This window comes from Dipodomys merriami, unplaced genomic scaffold (genome assembly GCF_024711535.1).
Source record: "Dipodomys merriami isolate MVZ:Mamm:240054 unplaced genomic scaffold, mDipMer1.0.p SCAF_1, whole genome shotgun sequence".
In the NCBI taxonomy this organism is placed as follows: Eukaryota; Metazoa; Chordata; class Mammalia; order Rodentia; family Heteromyidae; genus Dipodomys; species Dipodomys merriami.
Window position 1 is genome coordinate 124,960,524 of NW_027202270.1, and position 24,449 is coordinate 124,984,972.

Consider the following 24,449-nt stretch of genomic DNA (forward strand, 5'->3'; position numbering starts at 1 on the left):
TGGGTCGTGGGCTCCTCAGCACCAAGCATGGAGTTCAGATAAAACAAACTGTGGCTGACTAAAAGGATCTCTATGAGGACACTGTAGAAGCACTATTAGTAAAACAGGCAGCACCATTGCTACCATCCCTCTTTTCTTCTGTGATGAGTTTTAAAGCTATGGAGCCAGCGGGTAGTCATCTTTCTACCATGCTTGCTGGAAAAAAATGAAGGAAGTGGAGCTATGAAACAGCAAGAGATGGAATTTTTGAGACTCTGGATCCAGCCATGTCTAGAGTTTCTGCCTACCTCAAATGAGGCCCAAAGGAACAATTGGAACACGATGGGAAAGGTCATATCACGAAGAAGAGGAAGGGGTTGGAACTAGAGCCCAGGCTTTCTAATAGCATGAGTTCTCCTCTCCTGTGGTGAGCAGAGGCCTTAACTAGAACCAGAGCCCATCTACCACTGAGATACAGGCTTATATGGCTGAGCCTGGAAACCAACATGGATGGATAGAAGGCAGTTCCAGGAAGAATGGAAAAGCATCCTGAAAGGGAGCCCACCTGAGAAAGAAAGGTGAGACTGCCCTGTGAGCCTCTGTGAAACAGAGATGCTCCTTCGATCTATCTCGAGGCCAGACTCCATTGGGCTGTCTAGGTCCACAGCGGGGAAAGAGTAACAAAGACAACAGACACTGCTGCACTAAAATATCTGTAGGATGAAAGGGCAAAGCTGCTTGAGGATGACAGGGAGAAGCAAAAGACTCTCCTCTCTGTGGAGCCTGAGGAGTCACATGATGGGAGACAGTGCCAGGCAGGAGGCAAGGAAGGGCTGCCAGGCTTCCGAACAAAAGGAAGTCCTGGAGAGAACTTGGAGGAAGCTGACATATCGTGTAAGTAGGTTGGGGCTAAAGCTACAGACACCTAGGTTATTATACCCACCGAACCTTGTTTCCACTCCAGCCTGATAAGGCCTGGGAGAGACACAGTTCAATAGCTTCTCCTTTTCCTCCTCCATCTTGGCCATCATCTCCTCTCCCTTCCCTGCTTCTCATCCACCATCACTCCAATTCTGCCCTTCCCACATATACAATATCATCAGAGCTCCAAACGGCTCGCCAATCAAAACCTTAGACTCTAGATGGGAAGAGATTCCCCAGGTCATTTGAGGGAGAGCATGGTACCGGGAGAGGGGAGTACCTACCTCAGTGGAAGTGACTGGCACGTGGCTGATGCCCTTGTTGATTGAATCCCATGACCGGGCTGTCAGCATGCAAGCAAACAAGGGGTAGAGGTTCGCGGCACCCAGGCGCTGGCTGTATATCTTCACCTTCTGCATGTCGGTCCAGATCAGAGACTGCCACAGGTGGCAGTAATCCAGGCGGAACTCATCGGTGAGCACCTGTGGCCAGGACAGCAGCAGCAGGACCTGAGCCTCCTCTCCCCACCAAAGGCCCAAGCCTGTGGCCAGAACTGACCACTACCACAAAGACTCAAGTTCAAGTCTACAATAGGGTTAATATCTCTTGACTGAAACACTTAGAACCAGAAGTATTTTAGATCTTCTAATTTTTTTGCAGTATTTGCATATATATATAAAATATCTTGGCGATGGGATTCAAGTGTAAATATAAAATTCATCTATGTTTCATTATACACACGGCCTAAAGGTAATTTTATGCAATGTTTTTAATAATACCGTGCATGAAACAGTTTCAAGGCATGGAATTTTTTCCTTGGGTGTCATGGAGCTCCAAAAGCTTTCGATTTAAAGCATTTGGGGATTTCAGATTTTTACGTGAGAGATGTTGAACCTTTATGTGGTAGAGAGGTAGTGTCTGCTAACTATCCCCCAAAATCTATGTTCTCCTCTTCTGCTCTTCTCTGAGCTACTTTTCCCCTGGAATGAGATGGAAGCTCCGCCTTCCCCATGCATTCCAACACACGTCCCTCAATGCCCTGTCCTTGCTGCTGACTGGTGGTGCCATCCAAGCCTGGCAAGCAGAGCCCTGCAGACTCTGCCACACCCAGGACGGGCACATGAGCAAGCCATTAAAGTCCTATTGTCTGGGCCATCTGCGAGACAACAGCTGGCCTTGCCTGGCCTGCAAGCCTCCGTTAGCAGGCATGTCAAACAAGAGTGAGCTTTGAGGCTATGGAAGCTGGGCCTGGTAAGTCGCTATGGAACCTTGAGGACCACCTGCCTCGTTGAATAGAGGAATTTCCCACATGGCAGGTGCACGCTCATAGCTTATTCCAGTGAGCTCTGCTCTTTATCCTGAGTTCCAGAGGACAAAGTCTGGGGCCTCCCACCTCCTTTTCCTTCCTGGGTTTGAACGTGCAATCACCTCTCCCCCTGAGGCCCTAGCTGTCGCACACAGGGTATCCCTTTCCCCACGGTTCCTAGGAGGACACAGGCGCACACAGGCACAACTCCATTACTTGTCATGACACCTGTAAAAGAGGTGTGACCACCTCACTTTTCTGCAGAGAGTGGCGTGCATAAGATGACAGTCCCTGGGGAAGGCAGAGCCCTCTCCGCCTACTTGGGTATGTGGCTGAGGGGAGACTTGAGTGGACTGTAACCCCAAGCAGCAGCGGTCCCCCTCCCCCCCAGGCTGGGTGGGAAAGGTTCTCCTACCTGGTAGAGTCCATGATCCAAGAGGACAATCTCTGCCTTGCCGGTGCGTGGATGCTTCCGTACCAGCATGTTGCCCGGGTGGGGGTCACAGTGCACAAAGCCATTGACAAAGATCATCTCGCTGTACATCTTGCCCAGGTGGCGGGAGATCTGGAAGAGAAGGGAGATGGTGGCAATACTGCTCCATCTATGCCTGTCTCAGGGATTTCCCTAGTCTCTCCACCTGGTCAAATTGCAAGAGGAAACTAAAGGAACCAAATGGGCCTGAATGGTGGTGGTGGTGGTGGTGGTGATGGTGGTGAACATGGTGATTTGAGATGGGGTCATTTTTTGCATTTAAGATAGAAGCTCAGCTCTAATCCAGTCCTCCTCCATTTCAGCCACACATGAGACCCACAGGAACTCAGCCATGAGTTCTCAGACTGAGACATGTGATGGAAGTCCCAAGATGATTTCAGTGAACAGCTGCGACTCCTCATCTCCCACACCACCCCTCTCTTCTCCACCCTATGTCTCTTTTCCCTACTCTCTTGTCTGCCTGTCTTTATCCTTTCCCCAAAGCTGAGAATGAATGCTCTGGGGAAGCTATTCTACTCAAAACACAGGCCAGGGTGACTCACTGGGATGAGGTGAGGCTCATCCACCCTCTTCCAGGGGTACCCTGCCGGCTCCAGGCCTATCCTAGGCAGAGCCCCGGTGCAAGCCCTTCTCCCCTCCCCACCAGAGCCCAATGCTAATCTGATTTATGATGTCCGCACAGAAGAAATGACACTGGAGAGGCCATTTAAATCATCCTGTCACCGCTGCGCTCCCTGCCGAGGCAGCCTTCTTATCTCTACTCCCTTTTTTATTAAAGCTAAAAGCCTCTTCCCAGCGAGGGAGCAGCTGCTGAATAGAGCAGACCTGGCCGGGTAGATGATTTTGCGCATGAGTTTTCAGGAGACAAAGACACGTCCAACCAGAAGGCTGATACTCCGGGACAGCAGCTGCCACTGGGATAGCAGCCTCAGTTGGACCCTATGGTCACTCACAAATATATCCTGACCACAGAAGAAGACTTAGGGCTCATGGAGTGGGGAACACAGGATTAATATCTTCCTTCAGTTTACCAAGTCCTACACAACCAGACCCTGCCCCCCTGCCTGGTCTTCTCTCTCACTGCACTGACAGCCCAGCCCACAGTCACTCTTTCTCTTCTCCAGTGATCTCTGAGCTTTCCTACCTTAGGGCCTTTGCACATGCTATTCTTACTGTCAGAACACTCCTGTCATCTATCTCCCCCATCCCGAGGGTCAAGCTCTGTTCCTCCTATCATGAGCTGCAAGAGGTTCTCTTGCCATCTACTCTTAGAGGATGCTGTGCTTTTTCCATGGGACTAGTAATTATTTGTGCTATTATTTGATTAATGACTATCTGGCCCACTATCATAAACTTCCAAGACAGCAGGGACTAGCTCTGTTTGTTAAACAACTTTATTGAGGTATAATTTATATACCATAGACTGGCTCTATTTACACATGCACTTGCTTGTATTAGCACCAGGCCTGGGGACCTTAAGACTCTGTATTCAACATGAATGAGACAGACCCTCAGCTCTCTGTGGTTTTCTGAAATGCCAGGGTTCCCACCTCTCCAGTTTTCCTAACCCCATTAATCTCCTCTGAAACCCAATCAGTAATAACTGGCCCCAGATGAAATAATCAAGAATAGCCCTACTTTACGGCCAGCATCATTTTTAACATAACTAAATGCAGATTCCATTGTGATTTTGCGCTCACTTTGCAGGTGAGAAACTGAGATTTATCATGATTAGCTTATCCCTGGCTGGAAACAGGCAGAGCCAGGGTTCAAAGTAGAATTCAGCAATGCTGGTTTTTCCATAGCTCACACCTACTTCTGCACATTTCCACTGAGCTTCATGACCCGAAACAAGTTGTTTATATTCTCAGCCTCAGCAAAACAGAAGTAATAATAGGGCTGCTCTCAAGGATGGCTTAGAGGTAAATGAGAATATCATAGGGCTTGCTTGGGATCTGGTGACTTCCGCCAGGTGCCCCTGTGGTTGCCATTATTGATTCTCACAACAATCCTGGAAGGTGGGCAGGCTAGGTTGCAGTGTGCATTAGACCAGATGATGGCACTGAAGATGCTGTACTCAGCTACCAGGCCGGTGAAGCAGACACTTCAGGGTTCATAGGAGCAGGACTTGGCCCCGAGCAAGCTCCCATGCAAATTTTCCGGGTGCTCAAGGCTACCATCTTCTGTTTGCTAGGAGAGGGGACCTCAGTCAGAGCTGGCCCCAGATGATCCAACCAGTTCCCATTTCTGTGCCACCAAATCCCCTGTTGGGCTCCTTGGCACTCCTTGGAGCCGTGCCTTAGAAGGTTACATCTGCCTAGCCAATCACGTTTATTAAGCAATCATTCATTTTTATTTGTCAAGGACGAATATAAGGTCCAATCAGGGCTCCTGATCAGTCTGAGATAAGCAGCACAGCCAGCCTGAGCTGACGGAGTTCCAGCCAGAAAGCAGAGGAATGACATCTCATTTAGTCTGGGCAGATCTGTCACAGGGAGATAGATGATCTCTTTAAGTTTTGTGAAATACTGCTAATCGTGCTGAGCTCCTTATTACTACATTAAAAGATGGGGGGGGTGGATTGATATTGGGGGGCGGGGTTCTTGTCTATGTAGACTAAGCTCCTGCCTCATGGTATCAGCTGCTAACCCAGACACCAGAAAAGCCTCCACAGTGATCCTACCCAACTCAACATCCTGTCTAGATGCCTCCACCTAGTGATGTCTCCATCTGGGGTCTGTCATTTTTTTGGAAGATAACCAAGGTCTAAACTCAGGGTCTTGTACTCTTGCTCATGTTGCTTGCTCAGCTGGCACACTACCACTTGAGCCATGCCTCCAGTGTGGCTTTTTGTTGGCTATTTTGGAGATGGAGCTTCATGGAATTTTCTGCCCTGCTGGTTTTTTTAAATTGTGATCCTCCAGATAATGACCTCCTGAGTAGCTAGGATCACAAGCCTGAACCAGCTAGGATTACATGCCTGGCTGCCATCTGTTCTTGATGCACATTTTAATCAGATACCACAGAGATAGACAAGTATGGAAGACAGGTGTGCAAAGGAGCAGGAGCTAGCCAATGTCTTAGCATAGGAATCACCTTGGCCTAGGGAAAAAGTCATCTCCCTTAGCATAGGAATCACTTTGGCCTAGGGAAAAAGTCATCTCCCTTTTCTGCCTTAGCAATTAAATGCAACTAAGGTCAATTGTTGTACTTCCTTTTAGAACAATCTCAAAAAGTCAAGGTCAAATATGATCACCTATGAGAAACACCACCTACTAGAGGACACACAAACACCATGGCTTTGTTTCCAATCTTGTAGCTTAGTATTTTGAACTCAGAAGACATATACATCCCCATTATCATTGCAAAGTGTAACTGTTAACAAAGTTAATATATCTCATACATAGACTATCAGCACACACCAAAGATGTCTTAACATCTTGATAAGGAAGCAAGTAAGAGAGGGGAACTATTTCAAAGAGAATTTTCAGGAAGTGAATACTTAATAGTAAATAAGTGGGTACTTAAATAAGAATAAGAGACTAGGATTCTTGGATGAGATAGAAGCTGTTTATTGTTCTATGAGGCCTTTTTAAAAATCAGCCTTTGGGGAACTATTCAGAAATTTTTGCATCTCTACTTAATAAGAGCTACAAGTTGATGTCTAAGCCCTTAATTTATAGCCAGGCACTGGTGGCTCACGCCTATAATCCTAGCTACTCAAGAGGCTGAGGATCAGCTTCTAATCAAAAAGTTGGAAGTGGAGCTGTGGCTCAAAGTAGTAGAGCACTAGCCTTGAGCAAAAGAGCTCAGGAACAGTGCCCAGGCCCTGAGTTCAAGCCCCACAACTGAAAAAAAAAAAAAGTGGGGAAGGAAAGGGAGTGTATTTTCCTAGATATTAAAAGGAAAAACCCATGGGTGTGGGTGGCTAACTGAACAAGGCCCAAGCATGACTTTGAAAGGTCATACCACACTCAGCCTTTTAGACTTGTGCTAAATACTCTGGGAATCAGTCTGTTAAGAAAAGGCAGCCAGGGGCTGGGAAGGTGGCTCAGTGGTAGAGCGCTTGCCTTGCATGCCTGAGGCCCTGGGTTCGATTCCTCAACACCACATAAGCAAAAAGAAAAAAGCCGGAAATGGCACTGTGGCTCAAGTGGTAGAGCGCTAGCCTTGAGCTGAAGAGCTGAGGGACAGCGCCCAGGCCCAGAGTTCAGGCCCCACGACTGGACCCAAAAAAAAAAAAAAGAAAAGAAAAGAAAAGAAAGGAAAAGAAAAGGAAAGAAAAGGCAGCCAGGTTTCCCTCATCACCTGACACAGAGCCTCTCTCCCCTGCCTTCCATAGTATGATAGTCACATCTCCTGCATCAGACCATCATGTCCTACCACTGCCATTGTCCCATTCATTGTGGGACAAGTTTTCCTGCATCTGCAGGAAGACAGGAATAACACCTTTTTAGAGAGGCTCTCACCACTGATGCACGAGGCCTTGTTCCTGCACCTTACTGTGGACAGACTCAGCACTCAGCCAGCCTTTGTAGCAATGTCTAGAAGACGGAGGACATGAAAATGGGAAGAAGGGTGGCCCAGACCCAGGAGACCTGACTCCAGAAAACAGGCATGTCACAACAGGGTCATCCTGATCCTCAAGAAGCTTTTCCTGGAACCAGAGGCTTCCCCAAAAGACTGCTGAAGCCCTCTCCCCAGCAACCCCCCCCCCACACACACACACATCCCTAAGATTCAGTCAAGGGCTCCATATGGAGAAAAGCAACTCAGTAAGAAATCCTAGTTGGGTGGCTCTTCCAAACCTGTAGCCACAGCCATTTAGAAAACCATCACTAAAGTCTTATAATGGTTTCATGCAAGAAAAAAATCAAAAACAAAAAACTAGGTGTCACTACTGCCAGGCACCAGTGGTTCATAGGTATAATCCTAGCTACTTAGGAGACTGAGATCTGAGGATCACTGTACCAAGCCAGCCAGGGTAGGAAAGTCCACAAGACTCTTAGCCCCAATTAACCACCAAAAAAAGCAAAAGTGGAGCTGTAGCTCAAGTGGTAGAGTGATAGCCTTTGCACGCAAATGTTCAGAGACAGTGCCAAAGCGCTGAGTTTAGGCCCCAGGACTGGCACCAAAAAAGGAAAAAGGAAAAAGAAAAAAAGAAAAGAGGGCTGGGAAGGTGGCTCAGTGGTAGAGCGCTTGCCTTGCATGCTCGAGGCCCTGGGTTCGATTCCTTAGCACCACATAAGCAAAAAGAAAAAAGCCGGAAGTGGCGCTGTGGCTCAAGTGGTAGAGCACTAGCCTTGAGCTGAAGAGCTGAGGGACAGTGCCCAGGCCCAGAGTTCAGGCCCCACGACCGGAAACAAAAAAAAAAAAACAAAACAAAAGAAAAGAATGTGCAACTCCCAAATGACTTTCAGTAATTATGCGATGCCTTCATTCTCTGACAAGGGAAGGAGAAAGCAGGACTCTTAAAAAAAAAAAACTGTAAAAAATTAAGTTAGTAAATAATACTTAAATGGAGGAGTTATTTTTGGATTTTTCTCAAGACTTGAATTGGCTGAAAGTACTTTAATTATTCTATAATTGCACAAATTAATTTATTCCCACCCCCAAGGGAAAGTCTATTTATGTTTCTGGGGGGGCGTCTGGGATACAAGGCCAAGTATCTTGAAAGAAAAGGAGGCTGGTGTTGCAGAATATGAATAATCACCCAGTGGCCTGATACAACGTAGGAGGCTCATCATTTGAACTCTTTGCTTCTCCCCCAGTGTCTTCCAAGGCTACTCCACCCAGACTCGAGGGTAGCCTGGACCCTTCTAAGTCAGGTCCCTGTGCCCTGTCCCCAGGACCCATCTCTGAAATTCATAAATCACAAACGACTGGCAGCTGCCCACCATCAAGGCCAGACGATCCCCAGCACAGCAGAACATGGGGGGAGGAAATGTTGACACTGAAGTACAAGGAACCTCCTAGTCCCAGTGGTGAGAGGCGGTGAGGACTAAAGTGGAATGGCTCTGCTGGGATGCTGGCAGACAGTGAGAATCCCAGCTTGACTAGCAACCACTGAAGAGACAGGCATGGCCATCCCCAAGGACAAGAAAGCTGCCTCAAGTCTCTGCCACAGACATGTCCCAAGTCATCCCAACTCCAGAGGAGGCATAAATAGGTCCTGGGTCAGGGGTGCTGGAAGATACAGCACTATGGGGGAAATGCAGGTGACCCTGGTACTTCTTCCCTTAGATGACAACTCACTCCAAAGATGCTCACATCCTTCCATCTTGCCTGAAAAACAGAGCCAGGGGCGCTTCCCTCCCTGCCTTCCAAGTCCTCTGCCAAGTACTGACCTTGACCTAACGTTGAACAGGCTGAGGGCTGGAGACCCAGTGTTATGCTGACTGCACTGAGCACAAGCGCAAAGCTCATGCAACAGTCCTGTAACAGAGCTGGCTCCAGACTCCATGAGGCCACCCTGACCCCTTTGCTGTGAGGCCCCACTTTAAAGGGCATGCGGCCACACTCCAAGAAGGGACGGAAGGTGGATGGTGAGAGGAGACTCTTTTCTCAAGAACCAGTGTCTTCATGCATCTGCAGGTTCCAGAGTAGATACTCTGGCAGGTTGGAACCACACTGAGCAAAGATGTAGACATCCCCTTCAATTGGGAGGTGCAGGTAGAAACCAAGGGATTCAAGGGGAAAAGTAGAACTGGAGGGCTGGCTTCAGTGCGGTGGGAGCTGGGGATGGCACCAAATGCTTCATCAGTGCCTGGCCTTTCACCTCCACATCTACGCGCACTCATAGATGACAGAGCTGGGTAAACAGGAAGGTTGCAAAGAGCCTCAACAATTTGATACAAAACCAGGTGCTGGTAGCTCATGCCTGTTATCCTAGCTGCTCATGAGGCTGAGATCTGATGATCACAGTTGGAAGCCAGACTGAGCAGACAAGACCATGAGACTCTTCTCTCCAATGAACCATCAAAAAAAGCTAGAAGTGGACCTGTGGCTCAAATGACAGAGCACTAACCTTGAGTAAATAAAATAAAATAAAAGGTAAGGTACAGTGCCCAGGCCTTAAGTTCAAGACCCACTGCTGATATATACACACACAAAAATTATCTAGAGAAACACATGTCTGTGAATTACAAGCCACTTTTGCAGACCCTCACAGTTTGCAAAGTTCACACACCATCCCCAGGACCATTGCTATCCTCCCAGCTGCAGAGATGAGCAGACTCAGACGTGAGGGGTAAATGCCTGACCCAAGGGCACCTGGGCGACGAATAGCAGGGCCAGCCACACTCCCAGGAGCCCTAGCTGTAAAACCCTCTGCGTTTCCCTGTGGGCTCTGGCCACAGCTCTATGACAGACACCTCACATAGGAAGTGCTCAGTTAAACATGTGAACTGCTCCTACACATGACATAGAATAGAAGCACAGCAGGACTTCTGGCTAAATGCCACCAGCCATTGATTCATTCCACTCCCAGATAAACCCCTAAAGGAACAAAAGCAGGCAAAGACCCCACTCTAAAGTAGAGCTGCCAACCACAGCAAACACAAGATAAGCAAAACTGTGGCCACTGCAAGGAAGAGATGGAGGGCTTGTGAGAAACAACGCAACAAGCTAGAAAACAAAGACCCCTGAATCAGTGATAGGGAGCTCTGTTTGTCACTTCTGAGACCCAAGGTGGCTCAGGTACCTCTGGCATCTCTGAAAAACGGTCATGTAAAAGAGCTTAGTTAAAAGGCTTTAAAAATCTTAGATAAATGCCTATTCCTCTCCCAACCCTACCAGATTTACAATCTAGATTGAACAGGTAGGCTCTGCAGGGCACCCCACACAGAACAGGGGGCTGAATCAAGGAACACCTAGTCATGGCTGGAGAGCCCCTGGCCCTCTGTTCCCAGCAGGCTCCTACCCCTCAGGGATGGCCTGGCTGACATCTCCTGTGAGCCCCTGACCTGGATCTTTCCCCAGCCTTCACAGGCAGTGGACAGTGCCTACCAGCCTCCAATCATCTGCCCCTCCACTCCGGACTCTGTCACCTTTCTCCTGGCTACTTTCATGCCAATTAAATAGGGCCTCTGCCCAGGCAGGGTCTTAAGCACATACTCACTGAAATCCAATTAACCTTCGATACAGATTCCGCAATCAATAGTCCTCATGTGGCTTCGGGAGGCCCCATCCCGCGGTCAGAAAAGCATCCACACGACCTTTACTTTTAATGAGATCAATGGCAGTGCTGTCACCAGTTCTTAAAGTGACTGGCAAATATGATCACCAGGTCAGGCCCTTGGTAATAGCATCTGCTGGGCTCAGCGACATAAACAAACCCTGGCAGGCGGCTGACTCCTGAGACCCAAGCTTCCTGCAGTGAACATACCTGGGTCATATCTGCAGGTTCACGACAGTGAGGTGAGCGCTAATGCACACCGGGAGTGGCCTGGGCCCCTATGTTGGACTGAAGCGGAATGAAGACCTGAGCTTCACTGTTTAAATAAATGGGCAGGTGAACTGGACAGTTCTCAGAAGAAATAAACATGTCTCATAGATACATGAAAAAATGTTCAACATCCTGAGCCATAAAGGAAATGGTAAAACAACATTAGAAGCTGGTGGCTTGTGCCAATAAATCCTAGCTACTCAGGAGACTGAGATCTAAGGATCGTGGTTCAAAGCTAGCCTGGGAAGGAAAGTCTATGAGACACATCTCCAATTAACCACCAAAAAACCAGAAGTGGTGCTGTGGCTCAAAGGAGAGTGTCAGCCTTGAGCAAAAGAGCTCAGAGACAGCTACCAGGCCCTACATTCAAGCCCCACAACTGACAAAAAATCAAAAACACTAGGACTCCATTTCACTACAGAATGGCAGCCATCAAGAAAACAAATGATAATAAATACTGGTGAGGGTGCAGGGGAAAGAACCCTCATGCACTGCTGTTGGGAATGTAAGCATAACTACTCCGGAAGTCAGTATGGAGGTTCCACAAAAACTGAAAATAGACCTTCCTTAAGACCTGCCACTCCACTGTTGGGCAAATATCCAGCGTATAAACCACTTCTGCATATCTGTTTACTGCAGCACTGTTCACAATAGCCAAATGATGGAATCAGCCAAAGTGCTCAACATCAGATGACTAGATAAAGAAAATGTGGCACTTTGGAAAGCAGTCTGGAGGGTCCTCAGAAAGCTAAATATTGACCTCCTATGACCCAACCATACCACTCCTAAGCATCTATCCTGAACAACAGGAACCAGGATACAAGGACACATGCACCTCCATGTTTATTGTAGCACTGTTCACAATAGCCAGGATATGGAAACAACCCAGATGCCCCACTACAGATGAATGGATCCAAAAATTGTGGTATCTATACATAATGGAATATTATGCAGCCATTAGAAAGGACAAAATAATGGCATTCACAGGGAAATGGATGGAACTAGAAGAAATCATGTTAAGTGAGGTAAGCCAAGAGCAAAGAGACAAATGGCACATGGTCTCCCTGATAAGTGGATGTTAAATCCAAAACATAAGGTGATACGACAAAGTTAACAAGACTCTAGAAACAAAGGACCTCCATTGGTTGAATCATTACTAAATGACCCCATGCTGCTGATCACATATATGGTATATATGTGCACATCTGAAGGAACCTAGGAGGAGGACACAGAACTAGAGGGAAACAGGGGAAAACATACAACAGCGGGACCCAGCAGCTGTACTGGAACATTGATCAAAATGAACCAAGCCACTGGGAGGGAGGGAATGAGTGGCAAAGAGGGAACAGCTGACACTATGCAAAAGGAAAGGAATGTACATATCACCCAGTGTGGAAGAAATAACTGTATAGTCAAAGCCCATAGAACTCATAAACTTTATAGACCATGATAGACAATTTGCCCCATGAAGTCTAGTTAGAATGTGTTTGTGACTTTAAGCATCATTATCCCACAATACTGTGAAATTTGTGAAATTATGTAATCACTTAATCATAATTTCAAAAATTGCAAAAAGAAAATGTGGCAGCTAGACTGAGAGATAGAGGTGGGAAGATAAGAGACGTATAGATATGTAGATAGATATAATGGAATAGTATAGAACCAAAAAGAAAAAAATACAATCATGTCACTTGCAGGAAAAAAAAAAAACCCCGATACATCTGGAAGATATCATACTGAGAGAGATAAACTTAGGGGAAAAAAAGTCCATGTTTTCACTCATTTGTGGATGCTAGACCTGGAAGATATACATATTCATAGACATGCATATACATATATATGCAGATACACATCCAGGTGGCTTCTGTCCCCTCTGCCTGACACCTTGGGTATCAGGGGTGGTAGCAGAGCAGAAAGAGGGTAGAAGATGATGGAACCCCATGGAGGCAGAGGTAGAGGGCTGAGTGTCGTTGAGCTAGGCAGGAGCCCTGGTGGGTGGGTGGGGTCTACCTTGTCCCAGCCCCATTGGTACAGAGGGTTAGATTGACAGCATGTGGGGAATCCACCCTGCTTCTTGTACACCTCTTCATTAGACCCACCTTGATTAGGGGCCAGTCCCCATGACCCTACCCATGCCCAGCAGCCCTGCGCCTTCCAATTACCTCGTTGACGTTGATGTTGTTCCTCTCCATGTAGGCCCTGTCGTTGACTTGCCCGCCCTCCACAAACTCCATCAGCAGAATCCTCTTGGTGGACAGCTCCCAGTAGATCTCAGGGATCTAGGTAGGAAAGGGCAAGTTTGGCACAAAGCCTGGGCTCTGGGAACGGGTCAGACCTGACAGGACCACTTGGAGGTCAGCCTGTAAAAGGCCACAGACGGATGGATGGATGGAATGAGAGCCCACAGTGCAAGGCTGGCTAGGTGGAGGGGTTTCCCCTCCCACATTGTGGCTCCCTCCAACGTGAGCATTCCGGCACGACAATAGAATGTGTCCTCTGCTTCGCCCACTTGGAGCTGCAGTGACAGAACCAGCAGACTGGGAAATGGTGGGTTTGTCATGAGGGCTCATAAGGAAAAGTAACTTGTTACCACAGAGCAGGAAGGTCTCGCACCGTCCCTCTCTCAAGCCTCTTTCCATCCAGGAAGAGTAAAATGGGGTGTAGGGGAGGGAATACTGCAAACAAAATAAAACAAAAATGCCAAAGGCCGGTGGCCAGGATGCTCCAAATGCTTTGTCATGATGCAGAGCCTTCCCACGAAGCATCACAAAGGCCAAGTGTCCCCAGGGTCTGGGGACACTTGTGTAGGCTCTCTGAGCCAGGCAGAACTGCTTCCATTGGGTACTGGTACACTGTGTGACTTAACCTCTCTGATCCTCTCTGGGTTCAGAATGGCATTTCCCTTGCAGACTGTTGTAAGGATTAAGGTGTAAATACACATCAAGTACTATTAACAGTCTCTAGCAGAGCATGTACATGACGCTGTCAACTGCTGATTATTATGCCCCAGTAGCTGTTCATCTGTACAGAATCATGGGGGCTATAGTATCGCTAAAAGCACATACAGCCCTTAGGAATTGTCCCATGAAGAAACTCTGTGGTTGTGACCCTGTCTTCCCTCCGCGCCCCCTCCCCCCATTCCCACCTCCTCACACATGTTCAGCTCTTCCTGCCCCAAATGCTGTGCTTGGAAAGCACTTCCCTCCCTGCCTTGTCCCCAGCTGTCCCATAGATTAGTCACAACCCCACCGCTTGTCCTGGTCCTGGTCCACAGCACACACACACACGCATACGCACCCGTGTGCACGAGCGCGCGCGCACACACACACACACACACACACACACACACACACACACACACACACACACACACACACACACACACACACACACACACACACACACACACACACACACACACACACACACACACACCCTGCTGCCAGATCCACAATCGCCCGGGTCCCGCCCATCCAGCCCGGCTGCCCTGTGGCCTTCCTGCATTCACATTCAACACTGTCTGAGACTCAGAAATTGATTGCACAGGGCCAGGTTATTAAGCCCCACAGAAGCAATGGAAGAGGCCTCCTCACACACCGAGAGGAAAACTCTTTGCTGAGGTTTAATTACGCACAGATGTTGTGATGGGGTGCCAGCATGCTAAAGCAATCTATCTCCGGTTTTAAGAGCTGAACTGGGTTCACAGCACAAAATTCGCTTCCCACTTGTGATGTGTTTAGGCAAAATTAATTACTCGAGAGCTTTCCATCCACCCCCGTCTTAGGAGTGGTGTGTGGGTTTTAGAGGAAGCAGGTCGAATTGGTACATTAATTATTTACCTGTTTAGCATCCTCATTTCAAAAATTTGTGTTGGTACTGTTGTTGTTGTTATTGTTGTTGTTATTATTATTGTTATTATGGCATGTCTTGGTCTGGCTATTGCTAGTTATTATTGTTATTATAGCATGTCTTGTTCTGGCTATTGCTAGTTTGGCCATACACAGGGGATGATTTGGCTGTTTCTATGGAAACAGAAGAGCTAGTTCTGTTTGTCTGGCTCATGGTTTTGGCACTGAGGGGCACCCCTACCAGGTAAAAGGCATCAGAAACCCCAGAGGTGAGTACCAGAGTTGGAGTCAGGAAGCCAAGGTTACAACCCAGGCATCTCTACTCAAAGACTCATCTGTGAAATGGGATGATGGCTGTTGGAAGGATTTGCCCTCCTGGTACATGCACTGTGTTCAATGTACTAGCACCTGACACACAAGTAACATTCAAAACAATCTTTGCAGCTGTTCTCCCCATGATCCAGGCTTCTGAATTCTCAGGTGGTTAGTACAGACACATTCTCTCTAATCTGCATAGCAGAAATATAAACAGCAGCTCCACATCTCACGATGCCTTCAAAAGCCACATCAACACTTTAGAGCTAGAGGGCCTTTCCCAGAGACGTTTTCACCTCTCTCCCAAAGGAGATGGCTACCTGGCTGTTCTCTCCGGAACTAGCACCAGAGTTTCAAAGGGCTCCCTGTCCATTCCCCCCACTCTCTGCCTTCTTCTGGTCTCTTGAGACGAGAGAGAGTTGGTCTCTTCCAGAGGTAAAGATGAGCTCTGTGTACACTACCAAGAATGTGCTCTCACGATCAAAGGAATGCCTGGAAAATGGATACCAACTCCACCAAGGAAAACCATGTGGGAAGAACAAGGGTGCTGGTACCCATCTCACATATTCTAACTCTGTGTGCCTTGTGGGACATGATTACAGTCTTCAAAGGCCAGCTCCTCAGTCTTCCTGGCCCTGATGGCCATTAATGGGTCCTCAAAGCACTTCTGATAGAACCTCCGGGGGGCACCTGTGGCTTTGACTGTACCATCTGATAATGTTTTTCCACAGTCACCATCTTCTAGGATGTAGGATGCCTTGGCTGTAGCCCTCATTTGGGAAATAAATTTATTCCAGTGGATTGGTACATTAAGAAATGCCTTGATCATAATACAACTTTTTCACTTGCTTCTGTGTGCTGCTGCCTACTAGAAACACTGAGAAGAAAGAAGACTGCATTGTGCTGAACTGTGCCACATGAGAACATGCAACACACACACAACAGCATCCTGGGTAGATGAGACACCACACCTGTATTACAACGTCCTCCTCCATGTCAGATGACCCTGCTCCACCAAGTGCCCAGCCGCAGCCCTGTGACGCCTATGGTCACAGGGAGAGATCCTGTGTATTGTGTAAAACTCTGCAGCTCTTCATATCAGTTCCTATCATCTTTTCTGCGTGAAGTTTTCAGGGTTGTATCCCTTACACCCATTTCTCCCACAAGCCTTGTGGTTTCTGTTGTACAGTTCTGCACTGTGATCATTTCTAGGAGTGCGTATTGTGTTATGGAAGAACTAACTATATTCAATGAGCCAATGTAATATGTATGTGGTGGGAACAGGGCAAGAATGGTGTTAGCTATCATCATCATCATCACCACCACCACCACCACCACCACCTATCCTCTGTGCATAGTCCTTGAGTAGTCATTCGTGTCTTGCAGTCATAGATTATGTAATAAACATCTGCTCAACTGACTTGGCAGGTTAATGATCACACTAGGTAGCTCTTTGGAAATTGCATAAGATGTATCCCCAGTGACAAACCATCCATCCTCAATAAGAAAATTCAGGAAGGAGATGTCCTGACATACGTTCTAAAAGCAATGAGATTCAGAGTGAGACTACCCCACACCACCATAATGACCCCCCCCCCGGCCCTGCCCCCTCTACCTTTAAGAAGTCGAAGTGCTTGAGCATTTGGGCCACTTTCTCAGCATTCTTCCCCTCGTTGAGGAAGTCCAGCTCCAAAGGCAGGTTTTTCTTGGCTTCATCCACCAACCACATAAACTCAAACTCTGGGAATAGCTGCTTCACAGCCAGAACAAGCACCTGAAATCCACCAACACCCCAACAGTCAGCCTGCAGTGCACAGTAATGGAAGTACATTGTCTGCTGCTTTCTAGGATCTGCCCTTGAGTAAAAGTGGCAGAGGAAACTGCCCCTGGCTTCCATCTCTGCAGTCCACACCAGGTCCAAGGTCATGATAGGCCAGCTCCCCCTAGTGGTGACCTTGATGACCACTAAGCATTTAGTATTCCACTTAAGCCTCCCAACACCTATGAAAGGTGTGTGGGTATTCATCTCATTTTATAAGCAAGGAAACTGGGGCTCTGCAGGTTTGTGTGACTTTCCCAAGTTTGCCCAGCAGGGAAGTATACAACCAGAATTTCACTTGGATCTCCTCAACTCCAAAGTTCAAATTCATGAGACCTCCCCTGACCTGTGCTGTTGCTGCTCCCAGAATATAAAGTAATTTTTTAAAACTCTGATATCAGAAATCTGAAACTTTTTGAATGCTGACATGACACTACAAGTGGAAATCCTAGAGCTGACTTTGTATAGAATTCCCTTTAGGATATGTGAGTCAAGTACATATGGAATACAAATGAATTGTGTGTTGAGACACGTGTGTAACATCCCCAAGGTAGCTTATTATGTGTAGGCAAAATTCTGAAGCCCAAAAACGGGTCCCAAGCATTTCAAATAAGGGATACTCCACCTGCATTATTTTCTACACAATCTGTACAAAAGAAAATCTTTGAAAGAGTAAGGGCAATGCCGAGGTGAAAGCAGATTGTCCAACACTGTAAACTATATTTTAAACTCAGCAGTCTTTTTTCCCATATTGAAAATTTAATAAAGACTTACTTCAATATCCTAAAAAAAAAAATCTTTTGCCAGACTTGGCAATACCAGCTATTTGGGAGGTGGAGGCAGGAGGATTGAGAGTTCAAGACCAACCTAGGCAAAAGTAACAGCAAAAACAAAAGGGCTGAGGTCATAGCTCAAATGGTAAAGTACTTGCCTAGCAGGTACAAAGTCCTAGGTTCAATCCACAGCACAATAACAATAATAAGTAGTAATTGGAACAAGAGAATGAGCAAGCTGGACAAGCCACATGGACCAAGAAATAAAGAATTGTGTACCTAAAAGAAAACCTCAGGTTTTAGGCACCTGGGGACCACTGTGGATTCTTGAGCTGTGGATTCTTGGTAAAGGGAAGTTTTAAAAGACTTATCTGGCAGTTATTTGGGTGTTGGCTTAGTGTTGTGAATTAAATATCAGAGAACAAGAGCTTAGTGAGATGTGCAGAGCCCTCCAGGGGCAGGAGCTCAGTGCCACGGTTCCTACATCATAAGTTCTCAGATGCGGGCCCTGGGGAGGGCGGGTGACTTGAGGAACAATAGAGGTATGCTAAGATTCCAGGAGGGACACACACAAGCTCTCTGTGGTGTTCACAGCCAAGTCTGACCATCCAGTTGTGCCTGTCCCTATCACAGTCCAGATTCTCCCAGAACACCAGCCCCCTAACTAGAGCAAGAACTAAAAAACCATTGGCCTGTGGAGATCAAAAGACCTTCCCTGACGGGCACCAGTGGCTCATGCCTGTAATCCTAGCTATTCAGGGGGCAGAGATCTGAGGATCGCAGTTCAAAGCCAGCCTGAGCAGGAAAGTCCGTGAGACTCTAATCTCCAATAAACCACCAGAAAACCCTAAGTGGTGCTGTGGCTCAATTGGGAGAGTAATCACCTTGAGCTGAAGAGCTCAGAGACAGCAACCAGGCCCAGAGTTCAAGCCCTATGACCAACAAAAAGAAAAAAGACCTTCCTCTTCCAGTCTTGTCACAAGGATATGCTAAGCATCAACTCAGAGCCTGGTCCTGTGCTTCTGTATTGGTCTGTGATAATGCATGCTGAGTTAGAAATCTGTGATTGAAGAATAACTGAAGCAAAGCTATTAATCTCAAAGTATGTGTTGCTTTGTCTTTAAACCCTGGTGATATACCAGATGCCATTCTGAAAGAATCATAATGCAGGGTTATTATGGTCAGTTTCCAACAAAACCCTTTTAATTACCTTAGGCTGTTGTCTAATTTCAGTCTTTGTCCAGTCTCTTGCGGGCTAGACCTGTAACCTTCTACCAGTCAGTTTCATTTTGTTTTGTTTCTGTTGGTATCACATGAAACAAGAAGGAAAAGTGGCAGCAATGAGGCCAGAGCCACGTACATCAGAGCCAGACACCTGAACACAGTAGTCTCCAGGCATCATCGTGTCTCGCAGGGTGTCCCCAAATGGCCCTGGGCTGCCACCAAGGCAGGGGTGGAGCAGGCACACAGGAACCAGAAGTGACTCACTCAGGCCTAGATAAAGGGTAAGCAGGTCATTGAAGGCACCTGAATTCCTCTTTCTAGGCTTTGAGTTCAGGCAAGAAAAGCTCTAAAGCATTTTACTCTAGATCCCAGGGGTCCTTGACCAAGAAGGGTAAGGAAAGGAGTCAGGGCAGTTTCATTTGCTTAATCAGTGTTTTACTGTACACAGTTTCCTTGCCCAAACTTGAGTGTGCACAGTGAGCTGCCCGCAGCCTAGACACACCGATACCTGGGAGGGATCTTTGGTTCTTGTGTGGCCATTGCTGCTTGTGAAATTTTTAACTATCATTAATATCCAAACAGCACAGGAAGGCATTTTAAAGATTTTTCAGTGGCTAATCAATTATGTAATTAGTCGTTATTAATACTATGGGTTGCTATTAATATCTCATACCATTAATCATAAAACACAGTCTTAGGTTTTATGGATTAATATTTATTGCTATCAACTAATTAGTAAACTAATTCATAACCCAAGAAACTTTCCAGCACTCATGAAATTGGATTCTAAAGCATTTCTGTGAGCTAGGCACAGTGGCTCATGCCAGTAATCTCAGCTTCTCCAGAAGAGCTCTGTTCAAAGCCTGCTTGGGCAAAAGTGTGAGACCCTATCCAAAAATAACAAAAGCAGAAAGTGCTGGAGGCATGTCTCAAGTGGCAGAGTACCTGCCTAGCAATTCAAGTCCCTGAGTTCAAACCCCAGTACCACACACACACACATATGCACACACACACAAAGCATTCTATGGATGTCAAGTCACTTTGTGGTTGCAAAATTTCCTCTTACCAGGGGAGAAGACATTTGAAGGATGCCAAAAACCCAAATAGAAGCCTGAAACTGACACTATAGATACTATGTTTTTGGTACAGAAAGACATATTTTTTTATAATTAGGCATGGTAAGAGATTAACAAAGATAGCTAATTCAATAGAATATTTATAGCTGTAATAAAAGTTGTGTGAATGGGATCACTTTCTTTCTCAAAATAATCTTTGTGCTGTGCCGACTGTCGCTGACTATTGTAACTGGAAAGCAAAACCATGGAAAAGGGGCCGTTGTCCTTAAAAATGAGTGGCTTGTTTCAATGGATATCTGTGGTTCTTAACATTGAGGGCAAGCCAGCATCCCCCTAGGGGAGGTGGCCAGTTTGAAAGCTTGATGGCAGGGATAAACATAGAGTTTTACACCTAATTCAGAGGATTCACCAACATCTTTGCCAGTCAATGGCTGGAGAAGAAGGTCAAGGTCATGGTCATCTGGTCCAAGAGGTTTAGATTTTTCTTGGCTGAAGAGAATAAGAAAAACTCCTTCATTTCACCTTCCACTTTTCATTCTGTTTCCTTCTTAAGAGCCTATCCTAAGTACATCCGTCTTGGTTTCTTTCTGACAACAGATGCAATCAGCTAAAATAAAACAGGTGTTGTTATCAGTGTGCCTTTTTTTATTTTTCTCCCCAAATGGATCTTCCCCATAAAATCATTCCAACTGCCAATGCCTTCACCAGAGCCTAGCACATACTCCACACTCCGCAGATATTTATTGAATACCCACCTGAATGAATGAGGGAATAAGTTAAATAAACACATGAATATTTCAAAGGGCCTGACTTCTCCGAGACAATGGCATGCTCACATGTGTGTTATCAAAACAGATTTGTGATTTTGTTTCTGAGATTGGGGTGGGAAGAGGGGTTACCTCTGAATTTTGTGGGGGGAAACCAGTTTCAGAACAATTGAGAATTCTCTACTGAATTTGAAAATTAATGAATCAATCAAGGTATATTCAATAATTAATACCTCTTCAAGATAAAGTAATGAAACTGTTTCCCTATAAAGTAATTGGCTCACAAACAGAAAAAAAATCAATTGCAATATAAAGAAATAAGAGAAAATGGAAGGTCACACAGAAATTTTAAAGCTGACCACATACTAGGCACTAGTGGCTTACATCTATAATTCTGACTACTCAGGAGGCTGAGATCTGAGGATAATGGTTTGAAGCCAGCACAGGCAGCTATGTGTCTGAGACTCTCATCTCCAGTTAACCCCCAAAATGCCAGAAGTAGAGCTGTGGCTTAAGTGGTAAAGTGCTAGACTTGAGTGAAAAACAAACAAACGAACAAAAAACAAAACTAAGGGTCAGGTTCTGGTGGCTCATGCCTGTAGTCCTAGCTACTCAAGAGGCTGAGATCCAAGGATTGTGGTTCAAAGCCAGCGTGGGCAGAAAAGTCCTTGTAAGACTCTATCTCCAATTAACACTCAAAAACTAGAAGTGGCACTGTGGCTCAAGTGGCAGAGTGCTAGTCTTGAGCACAGAGAGGCTCAAAGATAGTACCCAGGCCCTGAGTTCAATCCTCACAACCAGAAGAAAAAAAAAGAAGAGAAAACTTAAGTTATATACAGTACTAGCACGCACGCACACACACACACACACACACACACACACACACACACACACACACACACACACACACACACACACACACACACACACACACACACACACACACACACACAACCTAGTGAAAGCAATTTATAATTTTAGGAAAAGAGAATGGTCATTGTTGAGCACCTACAGTGTGCCAGGCACTGTGCTGAGATACTTGACTTAAATACTTATTTAATCCTCTGTCACCATTTCATAGAGAAGGAAACAGGCAGGTTCCAGGAACTGAAGCCAGAGTCTAGAATTGTCAAAACAGAATCCAACACAGGCTTTTCTTATTCTTTCTTTATGTAGCATTCCCTCCCACAATACAGTGTGGGAAATACAATAGGGAGCTAAGATAAGGCAGAGAAAGGGCTGTGCACATTGTAAAATGCAGCTGCAATGGAAGTCACTGTTATCAAGTTATTATAGACTATAAAAGAAATAATGTTCCGTGGAAAAGCAGCTCACTAAATAGAATGCCTACACTGATCTGAACTGGTAAAAATGGATGTTCGACAAGGATCGAAAATCAATTCAAGGTTATGTAAATAGCTTGCCATTCACAGGGTTTTTATCTTTGTTCTGATAAGTTATTAAAGTACACACATTTTAGAAAAAAAAAAGAATTACAGGGTGAAGAGAAGTTTCCATGGGATGGCTTATGTCTCTGCATATTTATATATACACAGTTGAAAAACTAAAATCAGCCGTTGAATTCTATGCCAACATAAGCATTACCTAGCCACCCACTGTTCAATCAGCACATTTAGAAGGGGAACAAAATGACAGACAGCATGCACTGCAAATGCTGCTCAAGGAAAAAGTAAACAACATGACTGTCACCAGGCTTTATTTTTAGAGACTTTTGGGAGGGTCCTGGTGACACCAAGTGGTGGGCTGGATTTGGGCATGCAAACCAGAGCTTACCCAATGCAACAGAGAACCTCTGGAACCAGTGGTTATGTTGAAGGCATGGTACTTAGTCATGACTTCATTCTTTGGGGGGGGTCACAGAGCACGGAGTATTCATCCTTGATTTCAAAAGCTCAAGAGATACCTGGGAGTGACTCAAGGTGGGATCATGAGACCTGAGGTTAGTCTTACCCACAGCTCACAGCCCATCTTAGTCCTGCTCTGCCAGTGGCAACGGCAGAGTCATGGAATAAACTCCTGCAAAGCAAGTCGCCTTGTCACCCTCGCCCCTTCCTGCTGAATCACTGCTCCAATCTCGGGGCCCAATTAGTCTGGCTCTGGGCAGACCCACAAATCAATAAGAGTCACTGGCCATGCATCCAGAAGTAGAGGTTGCCCCAACTGCTAAAGAAACAGTATCAGGTGATAATGACAAAGCTGAAATACATCCTTGGCTGTGTCTTTCTCTTTTGTGCAAAGTCACCAACATCACCCGATTCATTGGACATCATGCACAGAGAGGCAGCTTCCCCTTGTCATTCCAGTCTATCACAAACTGTCCCTGTTCCCAGGAGACGATCCCAAGCATCTCCCCCAGCTTCCTAGCTATCCTAACTACTGTTTTGTGTGTGTCCAGGAAGGCAGGCCTCAGCTAAGAAGATGATGAGTCACGACTGCCTAAGCTAATCAAGGTGGTCTTGTTCCTGTTGCCAAGACAGTGTAGGTGTGGTATTACTTCTAGACAGTAAGAAATGAAGAAAATTCCCTTTTTGCTTGTGTGGTTGGTTGGTTTATTGTTTTATTCTTGGAGCCCAGAATAGTCCAGTTTTCCAAATATTTGTCATTATCCAAACATCTACAAATTAGAGAACTTCTTTTTTTTTTTTTTACCTCTCCAACTCCCCCTCCCCCCCGCCAAGTTGTAAAGTTCGTTTTCTACATAGTGTCTTGTACATCTCATTGTTGCAATGGGTCAACCTGTATCCTTGTTTCAGCATTTTGTTATTTCCCTTCCCCTCCCCAATAGAGAACTTATTTTTGATAGGAATACAAGGGGGGGGGTAGGGGAGAACCAAAAAACAAAAACAAAAAAAACAGGCCCTCTGCCAGGCACTGGTGGCTCACACCTGTAATCCCAGCTCTTCAGGAGGCTGAGATCTGAGAACTGCAGTTCAAAGCCAGCCCAAGCAGGAAAGCCCATGAGAGTCTTATCTCTAGTCAACTACCAGAAAACCAGAAATGGCACTGTGGCTCCAAGTGTTACAGCACTAGCCTTGAGCAACAAGGCTGAGGGACAGCGCTCAGGCCCTGAGTTCAAGCCCCATGATGGACAAAAAAAAAGGTCCTCTTTGGCATCTGGATGTCACCAGGAATTATGCAACTCTTTGGGGCCCAGGAGGAGTACATAGGTCCTTACAAACCATAAGGAAGCACTGCGTTTCCAGACATTTCCACCCAAGAAATAATATGGAGTGGTTCTATCTATTCCACTTCTTGTTGCAGTTCCAGATTCTTAGGACTGAAAGTATCCTAACTCATACAACCAATAGTCCCCTGCCCTCACCTCCTCACACTCAAACATCTCACTGAAGCCTGGTACCCATGCTCTACCCCTGTGATCCTAACTACTCAGGAGGCTGAGACCCAGAGGAGCAAGATTCAAAGCCAGGCCCAACAGAAGAAAAAAAAAAAAACTGTGAAAC

The 24,449-nt window shown here is 46.2% G+C and overlaps 1 protein-coding gene across 4 annotated transcripts in view; it reads right to left on the reverse strand.

Moving 5' to 3' along the window:
* The window catches only part of Adck1 (aarF domain containing kinase 1), a 106,408-nt gene that overhangs the window by 6,168 nt on the left and 75,791 nt on the right, over window positions 1-24,449 (reverse strand). For 3 of the 4 annotated variants that reach the window (XM_070028742.1, XM_070028727.1, XM_070028731.1), the window contains exons 6-9: window positions 16,924-17,082; window positions 13,308-13,424; window positions 2,622-2,771; window positions 1,185-1,382 (exon numbers count right to left, since the gene is read on the reverse strand). In XM_070028742.1, coding sequence (XP_069884843.1) covers window positions 1,185-1,382; window positions 2,622-2,771; window positions 13,308-13,424; window positions 16,924-17,082 — 624 coding nt within the window. The remainder of the gene's footprint in view (window positions 1-1,184; window positions 1,383-2,621; window positions 2,772-13,307; window positions 13,425-16,923; window positions 17,083-24,449) is intronic. The other variant, XM_070028750.1, reaches the window with a different exon arrangement.